The sequence below is a fragment of the Rhagoletis pomonella genome, unplaced genomic scaffold (assembly GCF_013731165.1).
Source record: "Rhagoletis pomonella isolate Grant_MI unplaced genomic scaffold, Rhpom_1.0 Rhpom_scaffold_00002, whole genome shotgun sequence".
In the NCBI taxonomy this organism is placed as follows: domain Eukaryota; kingdom Metazoa; phylum Arthropoda; class Insecta; order Diptera; family Tephritidae; genus Rhagoletis; species Rhagoletis pomonella.
The window spans coordinates 70,080,559-70,098,998 of NW_023458556.1; the positions used below are offsets into that span (position 1 = coordinate 70,080,559).

Genomic DNA, 18,440 nt, shown 5'->3' on the forward strand with positions numbered 1-18,440 from the left:
GTATCTCCATTCCCCTGGGGAACTACCCCAGTACCTTTCAGGCGGAGGTTTTTGCCATCGAAATTTGTGCGGAAGTAATTCTGCAGAGACAACCATGAAGACAGCACATTGTCATTTGCAGCGACAGTCAGGCTGCACTGAAAGCCGTATCGTCGTGTGAAATTAATTCACGGGTCGTATGGGAATATGTAACGAGACTAAACGTCCTGGGGGAACTCAACAAAGTACATCTGATGTGGGTCCCGGGCCATAAAGACGTACAGGGCAATGAGGAGGCTGACAGGCTCGCTAGAGAAGCAGCAGCAACTCGACCCATAGGACCAGAACCCTTCCTGGCAGTTGGTCCTCACACTATCAGGAAATATTTAAGAGTAGAAGAACGAAGCCTTAGTAGAACATACTGGAAGAACACGTCTGGACTAAGGCAGGCGAAAGAACTTCTAGAAAGTCATAATCCCAGAAGATCCATAGAACTAATTACACAACAAGACTAATTTGAGATTTATTACAGGACTGCTAACTGGTCACTGCAGGCTGCGGCCTCATATGCATACCCTAGGGATTTGCGCATACGATTCTTGCCGCTACTGCGACAGGAACAGAAACCCCGCGGCATATCCTCTTAGAATGTGACGCGGTGTCGAGAAGAAGGCCAACACACCTGGGGGCGCTGTGGCCGGAGGCTGTAGACATTCACTCTCTACAGCCCTCGAAACTGCTTCGTTTCCCTAGTGCTCTGGGCTGGACGAGGTGGTGTGATGAGCTCTGAGGGCACAATAAACCTAAGGTCGCAGTGCACATCCTCTAAAAAATCTATCTATCTATGAGACCCTGTGGGAAAAAGGAAGCCTCAACGTTGTTGTAGCGGCTACTAAACCCCGCTCGGGTCGACTCATCGATCAACATTGTCGTCTGTTTCAGCTAAGGGGAGGCCCAGGAAGTGCGCGACTTCAACAGGATCTGTCCATAGGGACAGGGGCGTTAGCTGGGTGGGGTTCTGGGGGCATGCGAAGAGGTGGCGTGAGCTGTGTGGCGGCTCTCCGCATGCCGGGCATTGGTTGGGCACATCCTCGTTTATTCTGCTCAGGTATGAGTTAGGCCTGCTGCAATAGCCAGAGCGAAGTTGGGCTGTTGTTGTGCGGGTCTCCCGAGGCAGACAAAGTTGTCCCGTCCGCGCCAAGTGGTTGTGTGCCTAGGACGGCATTCACAGGTCGAGAGTCTATATTACTTGAGATTGACTCCCTGTGAATGCCGTTCACGGCCTGTCTGTATACAGTTGGCTCCTGCGGTGGTTTGATGAACCTCTGGACTTCTTCTTCTTCTTCAAAGAGATGACTCCTGACGTGCCTTGGCGAGGGCTCTTCTGCAAGCAGCTGTCTATTTGGGAGACTACGTCTATAGCTCCCTACTGGAAACTGCTGGCAGAGCATTGTGTTATGCTCCTTGATGGGGAGCATCTGGGCCTCCTCGTGTAGGTGGTGTTGGACGACATCAGAATTGGCCGGCCTTGTATGTTGCCAACAACGTTTCTTTGTCTTTGCCCCAAGTGCTGCCGGCCAGCGACTTGAGGACATTGTTGCGGCTCTGTACTCTGTTGACAGTTGCGGTTCTATGCACCGAGAAGGAGAGCATACTGTGGAAGGTGAATCCGAGGATTTTTGGATTATTCACCGTCGGTATTGGTTCGCCATCGACGTGAATACCCAGTTGCAGTTTGACCTCCTTCGCCCGCGTAGTGAATAAAGTTGCCGAGGATTTTGTAGGGGAGAGGGTAAGGCTCCTTGCAGTGAAAAAGCGAGAAAGCTTGGCGAGATAACCGTTTACACAAGTCATCAATTCCATTTCCAGTCGCCATTATCGAGCAATCGTCAGCATAATAGACAATAGGGGCATTCTAAAGTGACGGGCGGGAATTTTAATTCGTGTTTGCTCAAACTTTTAGTAAATTCTCTTTAACCATTGATTTGACAAGTGTCAAGTTGTTAACAGTACTCTGCTGTTGAGGGTGTATCGTACAGCACACCCTAATACGAAACTGATAAAGTATAAAATTTAATTATATAACTTAGGCAGAAATTTAACATTTTACAAGCGTGACGGGTGGGACAGCGAGTAAGATAACAGTTTAATACGAAACTGATAAAATATAAAATTTAATTATATAACTTACGCAGATATTTAACATTTTCCAAGCGTGACGGGTGGGACAGCGAACACACCCGCTTCTCTGAGTTGCTGAATTCGTTCCCCATTTTAGACAAACTATAAATAGTTCGTGTATAGCGACTTTCTCGAATGTCGTTAAAAGAATGTTAAGTACCATTTGACGCTTTAATGGCATTATTATATTTTAAAATTAAAAAAAAAACCTTATTTTTACTTGTAACGGGTGGGACACCATTTTGTGACGGGTGGGACGAGTCACTTTTCAGGACACATAGTTCGTGAGTAAAGTGAACACTGCTGATTTGATGTTAATATTTATTATATTTTTAATAGGGGGTCCTCATTTAAAAAAAGGGAAACTAAAGAATTTGTAGTTACATTAAAAAAATACATTTTTTGCTGTGACGAGTGGGACATCCAACAAGTTTTTTTTTTAATGCTTATAACTTCTCACCATAAATGTGTTTTTCTAATAACTTACCACCATTGTAAAGCTCATGAATTGTTCTTTCTTTTTGGATAATAATTTTTTGCATTGCCACCTTTAGTAGATGAGGAATACCTCGAAAACTTGATGCAAACATATTACAGTATATTATTTATGCATTTATAACAATAAAAAAGAGAACATAGTGAAAAATAAATGGATACAAATCTTTTTCTAAAGAATTACTCTACCAGCTTTACCGTTTTTACAGATTTAAACACAATTTATGTAATACATTTTTTTTTTGAGGTGTCGTCTTCGCTGGAATGGCCCAATAGTGACTCCCTCTTGTGGTTGAGGGAGTTTTGAAATGTAGTAATTAAACAATAGTGTGGATAGGACACCACCCTGTGGCCTCAATTTCTTGTAGTAGGATGGAGTGGCTGACACTGTCAGATCCAACGCTACAAGGGCTGTTCTATCATAGGGGCGGTTACGGTTTAGGCCACGAGTGGATCCAACGGGAATGAAGCGGGCTGCAGCTCTAGTGAAAAACCTGCGGAACTTACGCTCACCTGCGTGGACAATCGGCTTTGCTAAAGTTGGTGTAGGTGCGGTGTTCCGCAGAACAAAGTCAGCAGGTTTATCGATCGAGATGACTATGCCGAATCGTGTCAGCCAAGTATATTCACCGGCGATCATTTGTCAGGCTTGAATGCCAAAGATCATAGTGCGCGTTGAAGTCACCAAGTACCATATCGTCCCGTTTCTGCGTTAACCTCGTATCTGTAATAGAGTTATTCTAGAGAGTGTAAGAAACAAAGCTAATTTTCTTCTCCTAGGATACAATAAACGCATTTTTTATTTAATATTTCTGATTCTACTAACACTAGTGAGCACCCACATAAGGTCTTTGTTTTATTTTCAAATGGTGTGACACTTAAATTGCTGTTATAAGTGGTAACATTAGTTTTCCCAAAAATTGCAGATACGTGGTTAAGGCAGAAGCGTTCCTATTTCAGGGTGCTCCTGACCGGAAAGCAATTCCCTCACATTCTTGGATGGTATCTCTGCGGTCTACGTCCGCTTCGATAAGACGATACTACACGGTGTGGTGCGTGATAAACGGTAAGCCTCCACCATTATATCGCGCACGATCTCGACGGTGCGCTTTTTATCTTCTTCTCTTGGACCGCAGCTATCACTATACCATGTCGACCTATAAAGACCGTTATCTCATCCATCTTGCACTGAAGTCCCTTACAGTTAAATTTTAGGATCTTTGTGAGCATTGGGAGACTGATTACAATGTGTAATGTAAGAGAGATGCGGTGTTGCGATAGCCTACCGGCCATATGTTGTGCGTGGTGATGCCTTGTGGTGGTAGTGGGCGGCGTCGCAGAAGGTGTTTGGAACTGAGCAGCTCCATATGGACCTATTTAGATGCCCTTCCAGTCTCGCATGGTGCGCACTACTGAACATGCCCTAAAGTGGCGCCAGCCAAGGCAGGAATTGCACTTGAGGCGTTTGTTGTATGTTGCTCACGTGGACTGTGGTGAAGAGGCACTTGCTGGAAGCAGATTTATAAACTTTTCTTATAGTGAAGTGGTACATATTTTACGCTTCGTTTTCCGCATAAACATCCGCAGTCTAATCATCGCCGTCAGAGACTATCGTCTCCTAAATGCCGCAATTGGAGACTAATCACCACTTATCGTAGACGCTTCAGCTAACGCGAGACCTGCATAACTTTGGCACAGTTTAGGTCTGGATACTGCAGCCGACTAAACTCGTATCTATCCAGACTCGACCTCGACATACAAAATATAGTATCTCCCCCCACGACATCAGTCACCTCTACAACCGTCCACTCAAACCTACTCAGCTAAAACCCCTACCCCTTTGGTCTAACCCCGACGAAACAGCTTGGTTGAGCTTGACGACAACGATTCATTCAACACCTTCATTATGTGATCTTATGTAGCAAAGTTGTCCTTCATTAATTAAGTTTCAATCGTTTTAGAACCCGTTAAACTTTTTAACAAACATCATTACGTCCCTACAACATTCGTGTCTACTTTACTGGAATTACCCTGATTTATGTCTGGCATAGAATTTTAACTTCCCCCACAACTAGGTAATTCGGGAGCGCTTTATGCTATTACAATAAATAACACCGTTTTTCGTTCTTTCTTTTATCGCTAATTCCACGTGAACAAATCGTTATCATAATTGAATTCAAAAACAAATTGGGAAACATTGTTTTTGTTTTACTTTATAATTATTGGGAATATTTGTTCACATGGACTTTGCAATAAGGCCGAATGTGAAAGTACCTTCTTGCGAGAAACTAAATACTAGGTTCATTCCTTATCTTTTTGGACTAAAATCTGAAAAGTGTCAAAATGCCAGAGCGTAAGCAAAATGCGCTCACTAAAAGAGAATAACAGGAAAAAGTAAAGGAACGCAAAAAACCAAATTTTTAGTCCAAAGAATGGCAACAACAAAACTAACGTCAAATAAGAATGGAAATGTATGTACAAAACACATTCACACAAACACAAGCACAATAAACACTTACTATATCAATTATTTTTTGCCTCCTTCCAATGTCAATTCACTGTTTTACTTTTTAGATTATTCTCACTTTTTGTGTATTCTTTAATTTCCGTTGAGTTTCAGTTGAGTTTAACACTTTTCAGGATTTTGCCAGAACAAATTCTTCTGACTAAATCTGACTACTTCGGACTGAAGAGAGTCACTCTCACTGAGTGTTGCTCTCTCATTTTTGCTGTCATTTTCGAGTTAAGGAACACTTTTTGGACTAAATCTGACTACTTCTGACTTTTTCTGACTATTTCTGGGAGATAAGGAACGCAACTACTAGGGGTACATTTTTTTCTGGGAAATTTATTTCATTCAGCTTTTTGCAATATTACAAGTAATATTAATTTAAAATTTTTCTCTTGTCTTCCCGCAGTAAAACTCTTCTACAAGGGTTACGCGATCCGGAGCAAAGTTCATCGATTGGTGCTTCGGTAGTACTGAAATTTTTCATCCAACACAAAGGATCGGAGCTATTCCACGCCATCCCGGACCTCGTGAAAGAAAGTTTAAGTGTATGTTTTCGTATGCTAAATACATTTTTGAAACACTTATAATTTATTTATTTTAGGCTGTAAGAGATTGCGAAATAAATCGTGCGCGGTCTGGTGTGCTGAAGGCACTAGTGGCGCTCACAAAACATCACCCAAAGTTGGTGTGCTTCGAAATGCTTACTCAGCCATTACCCTATGAAAGGTAAGTGACGTCTTATCACCAATATATACATACATAAAATAAAGAAGAATAAGATAAATAATTTCTGAAATTGCACAGCAACATCGTCGAATATTGGCACCTTGTCGCCAATGATCCTGAACTAACGGCGGCGCTCCTAGAAAATTTCTTGCAAATATTAACTTCTTCGTGTTTGTATGAGCCAAGCGAACAAACTGCTGGCGAGCGCCAAAAAATTGCCAGCATACAACCATTTGCAATTTTCTGCGCTCTAAAAGAGATTATGCCCTGCAAGGACATCAAAGAGGTTTGTTAATCTGCTTTATATGGCTGGTCCCGAGCCGCTATCTCAACTGCTCGATAAACATCAAATTATCCTGCCTTAAACGCCGTGCGATGAACTATCTTGAGACACAGGAAGCATAGTTTGTCGGAAAGCGCTAAGTTGAAATAATAGTGTTTGGCTGAGTTTGTACAAAGTTGCAATAAGTAGTTCATGGAGTTAAGACTGTTCATCTCACGGCGCACAGTGGGGCAAAAAAAGGTTGCTGTGGACCAAATCAATTTTGAGAGCCCAAATATGAACCCATTTCAAGGTAAATAAAAGATAATTAAATTTCGCGTCGATCTATCCGTAGCGATTTTTTTAAGAAGCTCTGGTTTTTTATTTATTTATATTGAAAAATTAAAGAAAAACAATTTTTACATTTGAATGTTTCCACCTTTTTGGAAAATACTTGAAACTAATTTCAATTGTCTGCAATTATTTAAAAAATTATTCATTAACATTTTTCCATAGGATACATTTAATTAAAAAATGTATTTCATTTGTTTGTTGTTAACTCCATTGCTTCAGCAAAGAAAGATCTCCGGTTTGTGACCAGTAGCAACAAGCGCGAACAAGTAATCAGAGGATCTGATGCAACTAACAATCTATTAAAAACGTCTTCTAGAGCGACCCGTTTTCCTACTAAAGTTTTTAAAGTCCTTGTTCGAACTAAATCCGCTTCTCACTAAAGATTTTAAAGTCCCTGTTAGAACTAATTCCGCTTTTTATTCATTGACCAACCTTAAAATAATAAATAATTTAAGTTCGAAAGTTCTAGAATCAAACTTAACCAGAAGTATATGTTTTTGTGTTTAATTAAAATCAAAGTGAAATTTTTAAAACCAATTTATTTAAGAATGCGCAAAGTGCTGCTGGTTTTGAACTCGGATTCTTAATAAGGAAGGAACATACGTTATTGTAGTACTGTTAAATTTAAAAGCGCTTTGTGCATTAAAAAAAAAAATTTCAAAACTACATTTGCAAAAATAGAGGTTAGTTTAGTTTTTTTTTAACATAATTTTTTTAAAACACATATGTACTTCCAAAAACATAAAAAAAATTAACAAACTTAATTTTAAGTAATGGAAAAAACAAAATAACGCAATATAATACCGCTTTTTTACTTTTATTTGGCGGGACCAGGTCCCTAGAAAGCCAGGTTATCCCTTCCATTTCGTAGTAGTAAAAGTTGATTGGGACCAGGGATGTTGCGAATGTGGAATTTTAGACATCCGCGGATGCGAATGTAGGACGGATGGTATTGAAAATTGGCAAAATCGGACAATAACCACGCCTACCTCCCATATAACGGTAATTTTCAGAAATACGAAAACTGCGATATTTTAGTAACTACTGAAGATTATGCACTCAAAATTGATATTTACAATCACTTTTAGGCAAAAAATAAGAATATTATAAATTTTTGGAAAATGGGCGCTGCCACGCCCACTTATGATTGCATGTGTATACCTTGGGAACCGCTCCGCCAATTTCTCCCAACTTGACACAGTTGTTGGCCTTCACAAAACATACCAAACGGCTGAAAATTTAAAAAATCGGATAATAACCATGCCCACATCCCATATAACGGTAATTTAGAGAAATACGAAAGATTCGATAAACCAGTAAATACTGGAGCTAATTTATTCAAGATTGATGTTTGCAATAATTCGTTAGCAAAAAATACGCTTATAATAAAATGTTGCAAAATGGGCGTGACCCCGCCGACTTATGATCACATATATGTATCTCGGTAACCGTTCGATCAATGTGTACAAAACTCGGTATGATTATTGTGGCTGCCACATAGAGGCAAAACGTTGAAAATCGGACTAAAATTACGCCCACTTTTTCATAACGGTAAATTTCAGAAATACTTGAAACTTCGATATTTCGAAATTTAAGGACGCTAATTTTACCCAAGCAATCCCTTGAAAAGAAGTAACATTATTATTGAATTTTGGAAAATGGGCGAGATGCCGCCCACATATACATATCTATATAAGTTAATCTCATATCTAACTGAACGTTCTATCGAAGATGTTTGAAATAGGGGTAACCCCACCCCTGCTTACCATGTTGCGGTAGCTTTAGGAAAGGTGAAAATCATATATTTAAAAGTTTTTAAAGGGTCGTAATTCAGGGCCACTAAATAACAGCTCGCTCGAGGCGAAAACTTGAAAAACTTTAAACTTGACAAAATTGTAAATTCTTTTCGATTGACGCTGCACCAGTCGAGAGGATTTTCAGTTATATTTTTTTTTTTTTTATTGCGGTGCAATAATTCTTTTGTGAGAATTGCATCGGGCTGCAAATGTCGGATGTATCCTCCTGACTTTCATCTTCACAATCTAGTATCATGGCAAGATCGTTGTTTTCCAAAGAATTCTTCATTCTCATTCTTTTGGTTGTTTCTGAATTTGGAGAACCTGTAATGTCAACAACGTTTTTCGATTATAGTTTTTGTAATTCATTTTTAATCCTTTTTGCTGTGACTGGCCAGGTATACGTTTTATCAGTGCACTTGCACAATATTCCAGGGACCGAAAATAACAGTTATTTTTTACCAGTTAAACTTGGCCTAATATATTTTATTCCGAAATAAAAGTTTTTTCTGGATAATAGAAAAACAGCTTATCAAAATTAAACAAATTTAATATCGTGTGAAAGAGGACTGAAATAGTTTTTAAACAGAAATAACGAACGAAGGTTACCACCTCTATATTTTTTTATATCATTTAATACTAAAGAAATTTATATACCTGACCCAAGGTTTCTTCTGTGGTAATTAATTAACATTTTTTATTGAAATATTTTTCATTAGGTGGCTTTTCTCGTTTAGACATTGCAGTTTTAAAGCTATTTAAGTCCTCTTTCAGTTGATACCAAATTTGTTTAATTTGGATAAGCGGTTTGATTATTATCCGGAAAGGACTTTTAGTTGGGAATAAAAAATATTTGGCCAAGTTTAACTCGTAAAAAAATAACTGTTATTTTCGGTCCCTTCAATATCAAATAAAGTGATTTTGCGTCTATCGAAGCTGTGAAAAATATCATGGAAATTATGATTATTTTCGAAAATATCGAAGCCCTCCCTGATGTGGCTGAAGAGGGGACAATGAAAAGTTTGATGAAGTTTGAAGGTGAGTTTGTGGGTTTGCCTTTTTTTTTTTGATACTCCTGATCATAGGTATGTCCAGGGTAACTCTTCCAAAATCTTCATTGGTAACCATTAGAGGTGGCAGATATTTGCGTACCTGTGACTTTGTCACGGTTATTCAAAAGTCACGGGTGACTGCTGTGACAACTTCTAAAAAGTCACCGTGACAGACTGTGACAAAGGAACAGTGCCAATGATGTTTTGTTTTTGCGCCTTCCACAGTCACAGCCGCTGCTACGAACTGTGACTGTGATAAAGTAGAAGTCGCAATTATTTCCTTATAATGACAGGTTATTTAAGACTAAAATCTGATTAATGTTGTTGTTGGATATTAGAACTTCACCATTAGAAATGCGTGTGAATGGTCAGAACAAACGACAAAAATAGTCAGCGATGTCAAATAAATGAATAATGCCCTTAGTTCACTCGGTAAAAGATTTCTGTTTTGCAACTTTGTTGTTAGTGTTTTTGTCACAGTCACTGATGAAAATCACTTTGACTGCAAAGTCACAGTCACAAATAACGTTGTTCCTCAAAAGCCACGAGATCGCCCACCTCTAGTAACCATATTATGGATCGCTAAAATGATATGGTTATGCATTTTTCCCTTCGTCAGCAGTTGGCAGGCAATGAGGCTATCTGTGAAAATGGCAATTCTGTCATATTGTGACTCCTTGGCTATTTCTAGTGCTCGTAGTATCGCTAGCGATTCTCCAAACGAGGAGGAAGCTTTAAAGGGCAGTTTGTGTGCATGCTCTGTATTGTTAGAGTAATTGTATATGGCTATGCCTAATGTGACCAACTATTTCATAGCTCAAAGAAGTACAGGTTAGGTTGTTAAGTTAACGCCGCGAGCCGGTTACGAAATTTCCGAATGCGGCTAATTTCGATCCCTGAGAGCCCATTTGCTTCCATCTTAGGCTCGCGAACGTTGGACAGTCGAAAAGAAAGTGTGGACATGATTCCACTTCATCTTCTTCTTGACATCTGAAACAAAAGGATCAGTCGAAATTACTAGTCTCACCGCATGAATACCAATAGCACAATAGCCTGCCAGAACCCCCATCACTAGCTCTTGAGACGTAACGCGTTTTAAAGTGCCCTATAAAAACATATTCTGCAGCAGAGGAACGTCTTCTTTTCCTTTTTTCTGTAGAAATCGTCCCTTAACCAAAAGTTCCACATCATCACCCGACAATCCACTTTTTCCAGTTCCTTTAGAAGGTCGTCCACAACCGCAATTCAGAGCAGAGAGAGAACACCACCTTGTGGAGTGTTTCTTTTGACTCTGCACTGAGTGCAGACACTCCCCCACTCCGCCGCGACAGTTCTGTCACGAAGTAAGCTTATTAGGTTGGTTTCAACCCCAGATTATGAATATACTTGACTATTGCCTCTGGAGTGACATTGTTGAAGGCCCCCTCGATATCGAAAAAGGCTCTACTGCATAACTTTCATGCGTGAAGGCTTCCTCTGGCCACTTTACCAATGTGTGCAGGGCGGTATTCACCGACCTTTTCTTGCAATGAGCATATTGAGCTCTTGAAAGACAGTCACGAGGAATCGCGTTTCTTATGTACAGGTCTATCACTCTTTCTAGCGTTTTTAGCAAAAACGAAGAGTCTGATAAGCCTAAAATCCCTAGGGGAAACATGAGAGCCTTTTCCTGCCTTTGGGATGACCGCAAGACTGACTACCCTCCACGTTCACATAAATAGCCAACCAATTGCGCGACACCTTCAGAGTCCTTTGCAGCTGCGCAGGTATGATGCCATCGGCCCCCGGCGACTTTAATGGTTATCGCCCAGGCCATGTGGCGATCGTCCGGACGATCGGAGTAGTACAGAACCTGGGGGGAGATTCTGTAACGAGTTAGCGACAATTTTCGAATAGCTATCGCACTTTTTGACACATGATATAAATGTTTTTGCGTCGAAGCGATCCCAAAAATGTCGCTAACTGGTTATAGAATCTCCCTCCTGAAGTACAAAATATCGCAAAGAAGTACATTTGACTGTACTTCGAAGTACGAAGTACAAGAGCGAAAAAAGAAGTACTGTACTTCTGAGAGAAGTACGGTTGGTCACATTAGTTATGCCAGTAGTGGAATCAGACACTGATGCGTCTGTGAAAAAGTCTTAAAATTCTCACGTTCATAATCTTGTACCAATGAGTTGTAAATGGACCTAATCATTTCGCCTGAGATGTTGTCTTTTTTGTCTGGTAGGGTTTTCATTACTACGTTTAAATTATTGTGTGGTATCGTGCTACAGACCACGATAAGGCCGTCAAAGACATATCTGAATTCGTTTAAGACTAGGCTATAGATGGAGTTTGCTCTCGGGCTGTCATACAGTAGTGCTTTGAATGTTACTTCTGAGGTGAGATTGCTAATGATTTCTTTGGCTGTGAGTCATTTGGCCCGTTCACTTGGAGGCAGTAGACCCGCTTTTACAGAGGTTAGACATTTGAAAAGTTAGGAGTTGTTTTGAGATTTATTAAATGTATCTTTGTGGTGCTCGCTGATTGCCATGGATGGACTGATATGTCTACCTAGAAATTTTAGATTTTGTACCTGTTGAAGTGCTTGGTTGAAAGTCTTTTTGCTACCTTTGCAGACATGCAGGATCTTGGTTTTTTCGGGGTTAAAGGAGAGATTTAAGTTATTACAAAGTGTGTGGAAGCTATTTATCTTGTGTTGAACGTTCGTGGCTGCCTGATCATGGTCACTATGGAATGACAAAAGTACAAAATTGTCAGCAAATTGATACAATGTGGCCATGCTGTCTTCTACGGAATGTAATCTCTTGGTGTAAAGGGGGGAAAGACAACTGCCCTGTGACAGGCCATTGCAAATCTCCTTCCTCAATCATCATCGTTCTTAGCTTCAAAACATTCACACAATCGTAAGCGTTGCTGATGTCTGTTGAAGAGAGCGGGACTCTGTACCCTCGACACTTGTGACTCTGTATGCAAAGGAGTGCCTGGGAAGTGCGGACCTTTCTTCCAGTTGGTTTACTACCCTCTTCTTGATGACACTGTTGATGATCTTTCCACTTTTCCTCAATATCAATGTATATTTGAAAGTTTTCGGGGGTGGGGTGAGTCCTGCACTTCTTATACGCAATCTTCTTGAATCTAAACAGTTTCGCTAGTGAGTCATTTCACCACATCTTGTGAGTTCTATTGTTTGAGATCGTATAGGTGGCGGCCCTGACCTCTTCCTCAAGCTTGTGGTGTATCTCATTAATGTCGGGTTCTACGTTAATTTGTTGAAGGCTTTCTATAAGTTTGTATTTAGCTAGGAATTTCACTGCTGTGATATGAACTGCAGTGGATTCTATAATTATGGGTATGTGGTGACTGCCTCCAATAGTAACCAGGTCAGTTCTCCATGATAAGGGTACGCTGCAGTTAGTTGACGAGATCGAGTACTGAGCCATATACGGCCATTGCATTGCTTTTGAAGGTGTGCGAACCGTCATTTAGAGCAATGAAGCTAAAGTTGGATATAATTTTGTGTAAGTTGTTACCACGACAAGAGGTAATCTGGTCACCCCATGCCTTACCTTTGGCATTGAATTCTCCCAGGATCATGACATTTTCATATTTTTCAAGAAATGTGAGAAGCCTCAAAACTTCGTCTTTGAACGGCTCTGAGAATGGTCTGAGGAAAATATACTGCATATATGGTAAGGTTTGGTTTCAAGTTCTTTGTTTGTACTATAAGATGTATAAATTTTATTCTTTTATTAAGAATTATGGCCACCCCGCCATATCCATCGTCTCTATTTTTTCTATGATATTAAAATGAGTTTTATTCCTGTGCTAGTTCGCTAGAGGTGAAAATTTCGCTTAAACAAGCAATGTCAAAATTGTAAGTATTTAAATAAAATTCGATTGTATTTATATTAGCCTTCAATGACTGGAAATTGTATTGCAGTAATTTCTTTGGGTTGTGATTAGGGGAGTAGCGGGGAGCCGCCACTAATTGCCTCTAAGTCCTCTCGTATTTTTATTGAGTCGTATTTTTGCCTGAGTTTGGAGATTTCTTTAAGTGAGCCGCTTAACCGCTCATCTGCGCATATTGTTTGGGAGGATTTTGAACATATCTGTTACTAACCTTTCAAGCTCGGATACTTTCCCCTTTAGGTATTCGGGCTTGTGGAGTACAGACGAGGACTCAGTTCTTGTTTTTCTTTCTACCCTTCTTTGGGCTGATCTGGACTCTTTGGAGGCCTCTTGCCTGCCTCTGCGTGCTACAACATTAAATTTAAGCCTAGTCAGTCTTTTGTTGATGTTCACATCCCTGTCTTTAGTGGTCTCTTCCTCGTCAACTAGTTTGGGGAAGTCTGCTTCCTTCGTTGCTAATATGTAGGTCGAATTGATTTTCCCTGTTGTCGAAATATGTTTTTATTGTCTCGCGTCGAGACATCTTTTTGGCGGCCCTAACATAGTTGATGTTTTGTTGCCTTTCCCAGGTGGCGCATTTTCGTTTATCGGACGAGATGTGGTCGACACCTCCACACAGAATACACTTTCTTGCACGAACCTTCTTCGCTTTGGTCAAGTCCACATTTAGTGCACCTCTTCTTCGATTTGCACGCGAACTGTGTGGCCAAGCCTTCCACAGTTTAGGCAATGCTTTAAGGGGGATGAAAAAGTCGACATTAAGTTTGGTGTAATCTAGTATTAGTTGCGATCCCGTACGAGTCCGGACTAGTCAGAAATAGTCAAAATCAGTCAGATTTTAGTGAAGATTTTTTATTTTTTTTTTTTACAGTTTTACTAGTTTTAGTCCGGGGAATACGGGATTGCACCTATTATGTACTTGGGCAATCCCTTGCTTGTAGGTATGCCTCTTACCACACCATACGTTTCAAGAGCCGACCTCGGAACAAATGCCATAAGCCCTAGCTCGCTTAACTTTGTACTTAACAGAACATTATTGGCCGTTTTTAAACGTAACCTTGTACAAACTTTTCCCTATTGCGCAAATAAGTTCTATGTCTTTGAAACGTAGGTGTTTAATTTAATTAAATAGTTAGTCCATTGCAAGGTATCTACCATTGCGAGGTATCTCCAAAACCAAGTATACGCCCGAGAAATTTGCGGGTACACTGTCATAGTTGTAAGGGGTCGTTACGATTACTTTTTGCAGTCACTGTACGCTGAAATCACCACTATTCATGGTTAGCGGTTGTTGTTGTAGTTGTTGTAGCGGCTACAACAACCCCGCTCAGGTCGGTTGGTATCTCAGTCGTTGTCGTCAAGTTCCACTAACGGCAGCCCTAGGAAGCGTGCAGCTTCTGCGGGGTTGGTCCACAGGGACAAGGCCGTTAGGGTTGTCGGGTTTTCCGGGCATGCGAAGAGATGTTTCGAGTCATGTGGCGTCTCTCCGCATGCCGTACACTCATTTGGCACATCCTCATTCAATCTACTCAGGTAGGAGTTTAACCTGCTGCAGTAGCCGGAGCGAAGTTGTGCTAGTGTAGTTCGCGTCTCCCGAGGCAGATGAAGCTCCGTCTCGTCTGTGTCCGGGGGCGGTATGCCTAGACGGCATTCCCAGGTCTAGAGTCTACATAACTCGAGACTGACTCCCTGTGAATGCCGTTCAGGGCCAGTCGGTAAGCTGTCGGGTCCAGAGGTTGCTTGATGAACCTCTGGACTTCGTCCGTCAGTTCATATAGATGCCTCCTGACGTGCCTAGGCGAGGGCTCCTCTGCAAGCAGCTGTCTGTTTGGGTAGCCACTTCTGTGGCTCCCGACCAGGAACTGCTTGCAGAGCATGATGTTGTGCTCCTTTACGGGGAGCATTTGCGCCTCGCCGTGAAGATGGTGTTCGGGCGACATCAGGAGGCATCCTGTCGCTGTCCTGAGTGCAGTGTTCTGTGCAGTCTGTAGCTTCGTCCACTGCGGTTCTTGAGTGCCCGTTGCACTCCCGTTAGCTGCGTCGACGTTGACTTCAACCGCCATGTCACTACCACACATGTCCACATTTATAACCTCACAATTTTTGCCGTTAGTTATTTCTTTATTTTCTTCACCGCCCAACCCAAAATCTCTTAATTTTTTCAATATCATTATTCTTTAATAGTTTAACAATTTTTTCAAGACTGTCTCTCTTGAGCCTCTTGCCTCTGGCAACATTGGCATTAGAGAGGGCATCAAAATCTTCGGCCAATGACGCCCTCGACAGTGATGTCGACGACGCCATAACGGCTTTTACTTTTTTTGCTGCCGTCCAAAGCAGTCTTTCGGATTAGGGGACCACTATCCAAAAACAAAAAATTTTCACAGCCTCAGGGAAAGCAAAATCACTTACCCAAAAATGTATCTCCAATTTGATTTGTGGTGCTTAGTTGACCAGAACGTAATTAAACTTCCTCTAATCGCCAAAAGCGGAGCACAAAATGGCATTGAGTAGTCAAGCTAGCTACACTTGGTAGCACACAAGAATTAAAAAAACTGAATTATATTAATACTGCACACACAATTGCAAAAGCGCCAAGCCAAAGTCACAAATTATAATATTGCGCAGAACACGTCCAAACACACCCGAGGTTCAATCGCGAATGAGCCGCTTTCTTACAGTAACAATTTGAATTGCACTTTTGAAATTCTCAGTTTTGAAAAAAAAACCAAAACAAGATAGGTTTGATGCCTCTCGACCAGTTGAGAAAAAGTAGCACGGGCCCAAAGATTTCTATATTTGTAATTCATATTTATATTTTTTTATAAATCTCTCCAGGAACTAAACAAAAAATTCCCTGAACTCTTTACCATGCTGTTAACATCTTTGGCCACCTACACGAACTTAGCGCCACCTGTGCACGCAGGCAGTCAGCGCAGCAACTCGCCAACTCAACAGGGAGTCGCCGCCTCGAGCAGCTCACTATCCACGGTCGCCTCAACGACCAAATCGAAGTTTGGCTTTGTCCCGAACAAGGATCTAGTTAAGTTGAATCCCTGTCAAATTGTATTGGAAACTTTTCAAGCATTCCTCGGCAATCTAGAAATGGAACAAATCGCTACCGTGCTAACAGTGCACACCCAATTGGCCAGCAGTACCGATCTGAAAAACTACATTGAATTGCTAACACCAATTGCTATTGGGCTAGTGAATCAATTGCAAATCTCATCGAGCACTATGAAACAGGTCGTCACTGCGCTTAGCAAATATGTTGCATCACCATATGATGGTCAACGGATTGCAGCAGTGGGTTTGTTCTCACGTCTTGTGCCGCTGAAACCATGCGGAGAAATTTCTTCAGTGATTATGCTACACTTAAGCTCGGCGCTGAGTGATCCTAATGCCATTGTGCGTGGAATAAGCATACAAGGTTTAGGATACGTGGGAAGTCTGACTGAACACGATATCGAAAAGTATACGGAAACCGCAGTGACCGCACTGTTGAAAGGCATTGATGACACTGCTAGGTGAGTACCATTTTAATCAGTTGGGAATTTTAAAAACTTGTGCATTTTCATTGCAGTGACTGCCTTATAAATATTCCACTCGAAAGCATGCGCGGGCTAGCACGCATTTTACAGACATTGCCCAGTGATCGTCTAGAATCATTTCATGTCTCGTTGGCGATACGTATTCGGCCATTTTTCGGCAGCTATTCAATCGAGATACGCGAAGCGTCCATTATTCTCTTTGGCGATCTATGTGAGTCGAAAAAGGCACACGATGCCAATGGCAGCATTTCGCCGAATGCTTCCTCTACAGAGGCGCTGCGGGAGCAATTAATTGCAAACCTATTTCCAATTTTGCTGCATTTGAGTGAGGGAGATGCCACAATAATTAGAGTGAGATGGATTTTGTTAGACCTACTATGTTCGATGTCAACTTAAACATTTTCAGGCATGCAAAGGTACTTTACGAAAGGTTTGTGGCTTGTTGAATGCACCAAAAGTGAATGAAATGGCACAACGGCATCTAATCGACCATGGACAGTTGAACTATGGCGTTTTTATAGTCGACTTTGTTAAATTAATTGTAAGCAAGTTGATATTGTACTGGAGTTTTTTCTTAAGATACGGTTTTGTTTTCAGGCTATGGATTTGCCAGATTTTATACAGGACTTCATTGACTCGGCAATACCGAAATTGCGTAGCCAATGGGCAGAGGTGCGGGGCAGCGCTGCGATTGTAATAGGTGAATCGCTAATTGGTATTTGAATCAAATATGATATAATTACCTCAACTCTTGACAGGTATACTCCACAACTTCCTGCCGGAACGGAATACGCAAACCGAGTCCGTGGGAAATAAACTGGCCGCTCTACTAAAAGACGAAAATCATTTTGTTCGTGTTAAGGCAGCCACGGCATTGGGCTATTTCTTTGGAGACATTTGAAAGGAAAAAACCGTTGGCACTTCAGCTAGAAATCGGTAGTGATTTTTTTTAAAGCGAATAAGAGCATATGGCCTTATTCACAAAAAAATAAAGTAGGTATAAAAAGCTTTATAAAATGACGTTTTCATACATTTTTCAATTTATAAAGCTACTTTATTTTTTATGAATAAGGCTAGTAGAATTTTGAAAATGCAGTGTACCTTAAAGTATATTATATTAAATAGCACTGTGAATGCGTGTCAATGTGATTATAGAAAACTAGAATAATCTTTACTATATGGGACTTTTTCGTATACTGGTATATACATACGTACTTTGAACAAATGATTGTCGTATGTTACATTTGACGACTTTTGGGAAATCGCGATTGAAGTTTAAAGTCTGTTTTCTCGAAAACGTGATGGTAGATTCCTTTGAAAATTGTATATGCTGTTTCTAGCTTAAGGAAATATTGGAATTTATTATTAAAAAAATTACACAAAATCTGCAACATTTATTGCTAATTTTATTTACTCACACTTTGTCGTATGTTACAGTTGACAACTTGGTTGTGCTCAATTCACAAATCATATGGAGGATAACTTTAATTTCAGCTTTATTTGAACATCAAAATATATTTAAGGAAGCATAAGACAAGTCAGTTTTAAGCAAAAAACAAAACCGACTTCGATTCTCATATAAAAATTTAAGAGTACCGTTAATTTCTTCATGATCCA

At 40.7% G+C, this 18,440-nt stretch overlaps 1 protein-coding gene across 2 annotated transcripts in view; it reads left to right on the forward strand.

Moving 5' to 3' along the window:
- Window positions 1-18,404, forward strand: part of LOC118734029 (maestro heat-like repeat-containing protein family member 1) — a 145,886-nt gene extending 127,482 nt beyond the window's left edge. For both annotated transcript variants that reach the window (XM_036463718.1, XM_036463717.1), the window contains exons 6-13: window positions 5,574-5,712; window positions 5,769-5,893; window positions 5,972-6,179; window positions 16,111-16,799; window positions 16,856-17,174; window positions 17,230-17,364; window positions 17,421-17,523; window positions 17,582-18,404. In XM_036463718.1, the coding sequence (XP_036319611.1) occupies window positions 5,574-5,712; window positions 5,769-5,893; window positions 5,972-6,179; window positions 16,111-16,799; window positions 16,856-17,174; window positions 17,230-17,364; window positions 17,421-17,523; window positions 17,582-17,724 (1,861 nt within the window). In that variant the 3' untranslated portion in view covers window positions 17,725-18,404. The remainder of the gene's footprint in view (window positions 1-5,573; window positions 5,713-5,768; window positions 5,894-5,971; window positions 6,180-16,110; window positions 16,800-16,855; window positions 17,175-17,229; window positions 17,365-17,420; window positions 17,524-17,581) is intronic.
- Window positions 18,405-18,440: the final 36 nt, after the last annotated feature.